Source organism: Bidens hawaiensis, unplaced genomic scaffold (assembly GCF_021521415.1).
Source record: "Bidens hawaiensis isolate Kalapana, Puna unplaced genomic scaffold, B.hawaiensis_p1.1 tig00018002_1, whole genome shotgun sequence".
In the NCBI taxonomy this organism is placed as follows: Eukaryota; Viridiplantae; Streptophyta; class Magnoliopsida; order Asterales; family Asteraceae; genus Bidens; species Bidens hawaiensis.
The window spans coordinates 59299-67360 of record NW_027492716.1 but is presented as its reverse complement, the minus strand read 5'-3'; the positions used below and the strand labels follow the sequence as shown (position 1 = coordinate 67360).

At 34.5% G+C, this 8062-nt stretch overlaps 2 protein-coding genes across 2 annotated transcripts; both read right to left on the bottom strand.

Moving 5' to 3' along the window:
- Positions 1 to 216: 216 nt before the first annotated feature.
- On the bottom strand, positions 217 to 1427 carry LOC143555133 (GDSL esterase/lipase At4g10955-like). Its single transcript, XM_077044750.1, has 2 exons — positions 1358 to 1427; positions 217 to 1279 (listed from the first exon to the last, which is right to left on the bottom strand). The coding sequence occupies exons 1-2, from the start codon at positions 1417 to 1419 to the stop codon at positions 295 to 297; spliced, it is 1047 nt and encodes a 348-aa protein (XP_076900865.1). The 5' UTR covers positions 1420 to 1427; the 3' UTR covers positions 217 to 294.
- A 2708-nt stretch (positions 1428 to 4135) lies between these two features.
- On the bottom strand, positions 4136 to 7906 carry LOC143555132 (origin of replication complex subunit 4-like). The gene is made up of 15 exons (XM_077044749.1): positions 7756 to 7906; positions 7542 to 7632; positions 7398 to 7454; positions 6370 to 6417; positions 6220 to 6270; positions 6091 to 6134; positions 5956 to 6019; positions 5795 to 5881; positions 5583 to 5674; positions 5427 to 5508; positions 5221 to 5306; positions 5018 to 5127; positions 4757 to 4849; positions 4608 to 4671; positions 4136 to 4492 (listed from the first exon to the last, which is right to left on the bottom strand). Exons 1-15 carry the CDS (start codon positions 7860 to 7862, stop codon positions 4321 to 4323), a joined length of 1248 nt encoding a protein of 415 aa, XP_076900864.1. The 5' UTR covers positions 7863 to 7906; the 3' UTR covers positions 4136 to 4320.
- Between the last annotated feature and the right edge of the window lie 156 nt (positions 7907 to 8062).

Here is an 8062-nt window from a genome sequence, read left to right as displayed (position 1 = left end):
GGGCAATTAACTCTATTCAAAATAAAATAAAATAAAAAACATTTTGGGTGAAACAGGCCATGTACGTGTTAACCCACAAATGTTCGTGTTCATGATTTTCGGATGCATCATGCATGTTGTGTTCGGGTTAGACCGCCAACCCACAAACATCAGGAGCTACTGAGTCTGCAAACAGCACATTGAAAATCTTTCAAAATAATCAAGAAAATATCGAAAAGAAGCATATATAAAAATCCCAATACACAATAGCACAATCCAAAGGTTTGAACTTAAACAATCAAAGCAATTTCTTGATCATGATCTGTAGGTTCTAGATTCCAGCTGCTGATCACACCTCCACCACTGGTGAACACCATGAGCCTCCTTCAAATCACTCGCAGGACTCAAATTCACAGTCACATTTGCAGACGGAAGAAGGTGAAGCGGTTCATGTGATTCCTTTCCAATTGCATCCATAAACAGACCCACAACCGAATGCTGAGCCGCCAACCGTTCCACCCCTCCCGCCCCAATACCCTCCATCTTCCTCCGATGCTGAAAATACCCAATATACTCCGAGCAGATATGATCACGTGGATTCACATACAAACACGGGACCCACGATGCCAGTTTACTAAACGAGTTCTCTAGCGCAATGCTTCTTTGCTGATGAGCCTTTTTCGCCTTAACAGCAACTGCAAGTCCAGCTGTCACAAAACTGCTCGCGATTCTGATCCCATGTTTCACTTTCTTGTTTTTAATGTTCTCAATCGGAGGCGAAACATACGGTGGATTGAAAAGATGGGATTCAACATAAACCCCATTTTTCGCCATGGTTTTTCCGGTAAGTAAGGCGATGGCTGCGCCAAGTGAATGACCGGTCAACCAGACGTTTTGACTACCAGAAGCAACCACGCTTCTAACAGCTTGAATGGCGGTTTCAGATCTTGACGATTGATGCAATACATTTTTGACAAAGTGGAGGTCTAGTTGTAAGTCACGTGAAAACGCGTCGCCTTTAGTTACCGTGCCTCTGAAAGCAATGATATGGGACGGGGTTGAGGGTGTTGAGAGGGTGGAACATGACGGATCGGGTTTGGGGTTGAATCTGAAGATAGCACCGAAGATGGACGAGTCAGCATCGTCTATGAGTAGACTTTGTATGCCAAAGCTGAAGAACTGCCACCACGGAGGAGCAAGTGCGTCGGCCCCTTGGCGGTTTTCCTGGCGGTCACGCTGCATAATATAAACACCTTGGACCATGCACGCCGCCACCGCCCTCCGGTGATCCACATCCGTCCTGAATTATTATCGGTAGTCTATTAACTATTACGCACACAAGGTGTTTGATGAAATGCCTATGAAGGAAAAGCGTTACCAGTCAACAGCAGTCAAGTGTAACGGGCCCGAAATCTCGAACACATCTCTTTCTGAAGCCATTACATCTACTGGAAGATGATGAAGAACAAATGAATTAACACATTCAAAACCCTAAGGGCGTGTTCGTTTCACAGAATTCGTGGGAATTCAAAGGAATTGGAATTAAAATCCCATGACATGGCGTGCTTGTTTCGTTGCAATTGGAATCTTAATTCCATTTTGGTGTGTTCAGTTGTCAAAGAATTGGAATTCAATTACTTCAAATTCCTTTAAATGAAGGGATTTCAAATCCTTCCAAAATGTGGAGGAATTCAAGTAAATTCATTGGAATCTTTTCTCGAGTTTTTTTTTTGAATGAGGACAACGAATAAAAATTTTAGTTTTTTTAATTTTTTTGTTTTTTATTTATATTTTGCGTTATGATATATTTTTTTTTATTATTTTTGAATTATTTTTTGAGGGGTTTTTAATCTTAATAAAAAATATCATAACGCAAAATATAAATAAAAAAACAAAAAATCTAAAAAATTTAAAAAAACTAAAATGTTTTCGTCGCTATCCTCGTTAAAAAAAACGGCTCCAATTCATTTGTGGTGATAGATTACAATTCATTTGTCAAACGAACACAACAAGAATGGAATTGGATTTCAATTCCTTCCAATTCCAATTCCAATTGAAATGTTCTGATTCCAAATCCTATGCAAATTCCAATTCCAATTCCATTCCATTCTGTGAACTAGCGCGCCCTAAGAAAATAAAAATCCCTAAAATTTATATCATGATAAATGGTTAAATTGGGGATTGTAATGTGCAATCAATCAAGCAAGTTTTAATGGAGGACTCATTGGTCACCGAAAGTTATAAGATCGAGCAAGCATACAATGGTACTAACCAAACAACCCTAAAATTTGTGATCACTAATAATAATAATTTAGTATGGAAATGAGGAGTTACGAAGAAATGTACCTGGTGTATGAGGATTGATTAGGAAATAGAATATGAGTTTGAAGCTTCACGAGATAATATATTCTTCGGGTGTTGCGTCTATATGTTAATGTTGGTGAGTCAGAGTTGGCACTTCACATCACAGATCACACCCCATTTGCTTCCCAGTCACTCCTTAAATTCTGCAGCTCAGATCAGTAACTTTATTTTAATAAATAGTAGGTTTGTTTTATTTTTCAAACCGTCAACAAACACAATTGACGGCTAAAGATCACCGCCAGCTAGTCTAGCCTAGTCATACGGAGCCTTTGAGCGCCTTCAAGTTATCTAGTTCTGGGGAAAGCACACCTGGAGATCACAAAGATCACAATCTTTCTTCATTGAACCACTCATGTCTTCCCAAGAGTGGAGATTGAACCTGGGTCTACATTAAGAAACTCAAGTTTCTTACCACTACACCACACTAGGAATGACATAACAGGTTTATAAAACAACTTTTTTTAAAAACGCATAAAATAATCAAAAGGGCAAGTGTTAATACCTTGATTGGTTGGTGGTCCAATGATAGAGACAAAACCTTTTAAACATATAAAGGTACTAGATTCATTTCATATGAAGTTAGAAATTTGACGTTACTAAAAAGTTTAATATATCGAATCGAATATTTTGATACTGATAAAAGTGGATATTGGATTGATCTATAAATATCTCTTTTCTTTTTTCATATAAATAACTAATGAGTTAAATATATGATTAAATTGGATTAGTGAAGAAGATAAAGCAGCTACTCTTCGTCTTCTCCATTTTGTATTAAGGTTCAAAAACAATACGAAACTCGTTAGACTTGGGAGGGGCTGAAGCCAAAGCCTCATGAACCACATTCTGATATTCAAATAAGCATAACAAGCATGCAAATGAATATGAAAGTTTATATAAGAGTAAGAGAAAAAACCAAAGGTAATGAGACTGTAGATGGAAATATCATCGAAGAGTGAGAATTCATAAAACCATTATATATTTATTTCGAATGGTGTATTTATATTAGCAGACATCACATAGTCAAAAACCATATGCACGACAAATTGAACTTATCGTGTTATATAAGGCCGACAAGACATGTTTATGACCCATTTATCAAGATACTAGACTTGTGTTAACTTTTATTTTGTTGTGTTTATTATATGTTACCATTTTTCAACCATGTTTCGCCAGTCGTGCCAATGAACGAGTTAAGCATGTCATGTTATTGAGCAGTTTGTACTTAATCGTGTTAAACTTGTGCCATTCGTGTAATTGGGCTAGTTACATTCCATCATGTTAGATATGTCATGTCGTGTAACTCATTTACTAAACATGTATGCATTACTGTTTAAAATAAGGACACGTCTATTTAAACAAGTCATCTTCGGGGTTCAATAGTCGTGTTGAACACAACCAGTTTAACGCGACATGTTGTCTTCTCTAGTTTTCTTCAAACTTGTTGATAGGGGTCTCTACAAGTTTCGGTTAACATGATCAATCACCACATGGTTCTTGACTATCAAACGTGTTAGAAAATCAGAGTAAAATAACCACATGCTAACAATTACACAATGATTTTAAATTGCAAGAATAACACAAAGCAGCCAAATGGCCGAATGTCACATGGTTCACTTGATATATGTGATTGAGTATCATCCACGACCGAAACAGAGACTTCTACCGATTGCGATTTTGGTATATCAAGGAGAAACGAATTAAGATTATCATGCCTAGTAATAAAAAGTCAACCACTCCATTATATTGACTTGGTTAAGAACGATGCGTTCAAACTTATACAACCACCAAAACATAAATTAGATGCATCGTATCATATCATATCAATGTTGCACGCATCTTGTTTCTAGTACTAACCTTTATGATTCCATTAGTTTCTGAAGGATAGCCTGTATAAAAAGAGACTTCAGTCAATGAACAACTTTATTTTATTTTTCATAATAACAAATTGCAATCATTAATGGTAAAGCAAATCCATAATCATATCATACAAGTCTTTAAATAACTTACTGGACATGAACGGTTTGACTTCAACCCTTGATGCAGTTCAGAATGTGAAATTAGCAGCTTCACTGAACGATATTCAATACACTGATTGTGTCCTCTATCTGCAAACTCAACTAATTGGCGATCTAGAAGGTGCTCAAAAGCCTGCACAATATAACCGTTATATTTCCAAAAATGTACTTTTCTAAAGTGTTAACTTAAAATATTATATCAGAAAACTCAATTCTAATATAAAAATATACAAAAAAGTAAAACTCATCCGTAAGCATACATTATGTGAATAGTAATCAGAAGTCTTGAATGAATCATGTATAGTTTTGTACTCTGCCATGTAGAACGAGTTACTAAAATAACATTGAAGAAATGTAGAATAATTAGAAGATTAAAATATGGTCACATTTGCACTAGCCTTTCATTACAGAATTGAAATTATATGATTCCTGTTCCTTGACTTCCAACCTCTTCATGCAAACCATTATATAAAGCTCCAAAATTGAGCAATCTGCAACAAAAATCTTGCCATTTTACAAGTGTTTATGCCAACAAAAACTGTTTTAGTATTAACAAATTTCACAGATATTGTGGACCCAATCAGACATTAAGTCTATGTTACAATGCAAATATCAAGCAATTCTAACTAGATTTTGATTAATAACAAATCAAATCATACCTTTTAAACAATCCAACTTAGGTTGCCTTTGAATGGTTGAAAGTGCAGACTTGAAGTTCTCAAGTGTCATGTAACCAGATTTAGAATCAATGCAACTTACAGCGGAAAACCTAAATAAATGAAGCTAAACAAGTAAGATTAAAATATAAATCATATAAAAGATATCACAAAAGGAAGCTTGAATTAAAAAAAAAATAACTTACAAAAACCTCATGAAATTACTAACAGTGCAGTCAGAATCTGTTAACTTATCAGTGATTTCAATGAATCTTTTATCAGCTATTATATTCTACAACATGTCAAGGAATGTCATATGCTTATAAAAATATGAATCCAAATGATCAAATGTAATCCTGTTGACTTTTTATATTAAGAACCATGTCACTAGCAAAAGAAAGAAAAAGGATACTGAAATTCTTGAATTAAAATCAGTCACGTAATCACGAGAAAGGTTTGAATCTGTTGGCAACAGTAAAATGTGTTTCAACAGTCTGCATATAAGCACACAAGTATTAAAGCTAAGACTTATAATTTATAAATTACAATCTCAAAAAAATATAATCACCTCTGTAAATCATCCTTTTGGGGAGGAAGAAACAATAGTTTCCTATGCGAGAACCGAGATCTTACCCGTTTTTCCAACAGCTGATCAGCATCCTGCTTAGCAAAACCGAGTCACGCAATGTATCAAAATTATTATTAATTACAGAAACTAATAGATTAAACTATTATTATAGACTGAGAATGAAAACTAATAAAGTAACATTTCTAGCATACCAATCGACAACTAACACCGATGACAACAGCTTGTGATGATACAGATTGCATTGCATCCAACAAGCTATACAGTAATCTTTGTTTACCCTGCAATAACACAATAGTAAATTCCAAGGGTGAAAGAAAACAACCAATTATTACAACCCGCATGTCGACTTTACCTGAGCAAAAAGATCAAACTCATCCAAAACAAAAACCACCGTCTTGTGTGCTAATCCGCATTCTCTGGTAATAAAGATCATAATCAATAAATCAAAGTTCACAGAAAATAAAAGTAAAAATGGATAAATACTAACCGTAACATGGCTATCATGAACTGAGAATTATCATCATATGATGCCTGCAATATATTTACAAGGTGAAGAACTGCAAGTTAACTTGGTTCATATGTATCATTTAAACACAGGTGAATTTAAAGGCCATACCACTTTAGAGAACATCAGTTCATGTTCTATACACAATTGTCTAGCAATTTCCTGTAACAAACATGAAACAACTCAGTCGAATAAATGAAACGAAAACAGAAACTAATGCATAACTTACAAAAATAAAAGGAACAGAATTGGGAATCTCACCTTTAGAGCACAATTATCATCACAGTGCAAAAGCCCATTCAATTTAATCTAAAATAATCATAAAAAAGAGCTTATTAGACATTAATCATTGTGCTTAAAATTAAGGGTGAGCAATAACCGAACCATTAACCGAAATCGAACCAAAAACCGACAAAACCAAATCAGATTAACCAAAAACCGAATTAACCAATATCGGTTGTTGGCTTTTCTTGTACCATTGGTTAACCGCAATGAACCGAACCATTCATATTTTCATATATTTCTATCTTTCATATCTCCATTTCATGTACTTATACATTCATTTCATGTATTTATACCTCCATCTCTTGAGCTAGTAAGCAAATATTTTAGCCCAAGTTTGGCTTTGGTCATTAACCAAAATCAATCAAACATAACCGAAAACCAACAAACTAACCGAATAAACCAAACTGACTAACCAAGAACCAATTAGTTAATAAAACAGATTAACCGACAACTTCGGTTTTGGTCTCGTTTAAGGCTAACAAACAAACCAAACTGTGCACACCCCTACTTAAAAAATTTATTTAGACCCAGAAGAACCTATATATACATTCTTCATAGTAGCAAATCTAATTTTAATACAAATTCATCATAATTACAGGGGAAGGTTCATGTACAATTCAATCTTAACATGAGAACGTAGGAAATTATACCAATTTATAAAAAAAATGAGAACGTAAGAAACAATACCAATCTACATAAATCATGATTTATAATAACAAAGAAAAAAACCTAAAAATTACAGCAAAAGAATCAAAATCAAGAAAAAAATAATAACGGCAAATACTAGTAGATACTTATAACAGCAAAAGAAAAAATCAAATAATAACAACAAAATATAAATCCGCAGATACTTATAACGTCTCATAATAGAAAATTAGGAAATACGAACAAAAAATTAACAGCAACCACCTATAAAAATAAACCTAATAATAACAGGAAATTGGTTCTCACAGTTTTCATGTTAAGAATAAAATGTATTTGATCCTATTTCCATAATTACGTACCACTGAGATCATGTCAGGATATTCTTTCAGCAAATCTTCTAGAACAAGATCCAAAACCTAAAATCCACAATCATTGACTTAGTGCAACCACATTACAGTAAATCAAAACTTAAAGCAAATTAATCCAATACGTAAATACTGTACCGCAATTTTACCGCATCCTCGAGGACCTAGAAGCAGTAATGAATTGTTACAGGCCTCAGTTACCGAACTTGATACTATAAATTTCAACTTGCTGTAATTGGTTCATAAATAAATTAATTAATTAGGGCAAACTTATTGTAAAAGAGATAAACAATTTATTAGCATAGTTTATCAATAATAATAATAATAATAATAATAATAATAAGCATTTTACCTGTAGTTGCTATCGGGTGAATCGGAGAAGACGGAGAAGATGAAATGAAGATCACAGAGGCGTTTACGAAGGAGTAATAACGCTTCGTCTACTGATCTTTCAACCATCTTTGCTTCCGGTGGACTGTTAAGTCTAGGGCTAAATTAATAATCAACGAACCGGCGGTGGTAGATGAAAATGGCGGGAAAAATAATATTGTCCGGTGGTGATGGCGGGCTGGGTTCAGAGTAAGCCCATCATGTATTGGGCCGTATCACATTATACAAAGCTGAATAACTAACACGAACACGAGTAGAGGTGCATAGCC

What these genes read in the sequence shown, in the direction of transcription:
- LOC143555132 (XM_077044749.1), bottom strand. Translation starts at nt 7,862, where the DNA reads ATGGTTGAAAGATCAGTAGACGAAGCGTTATTACTCCTTCGTAAACGC. An exon ending in TCACCCGATAGCAACTACAG is followed by an intron (nt 7,633 to 7,755) that starts GTAAAATGCTTA and finishes AACCAATTACAG; the next exon opens with CAAGTTGAAATTTATAGTAT. An exon ending in TAAGTTGGATTGTTTAAAAG is followed by an intron (nt 4,850 to 5,017) that starts GTATGATTTGAT and finishes TTTTTGTTGCAG; the next exon opens with ATTGCTCAATTTTGGAGCTT.
- LOC143555133 (XM_077044750.1), bottom strand. Translation starts at nt 1,419, where the DNA reads ATGGCTTCAGAAAGAGATGTGTTCGAGATTTCGGGCCCGTTACACTTG. An exon ending in CACTTGACTGCTGTTGACTG is followed by an intron (nt 1,280 to 1,357) that starts GTAACGCTTTTC and finishes ATAATAATTCAG; the next exon opens with GACGGATGTGGATCACCGGA.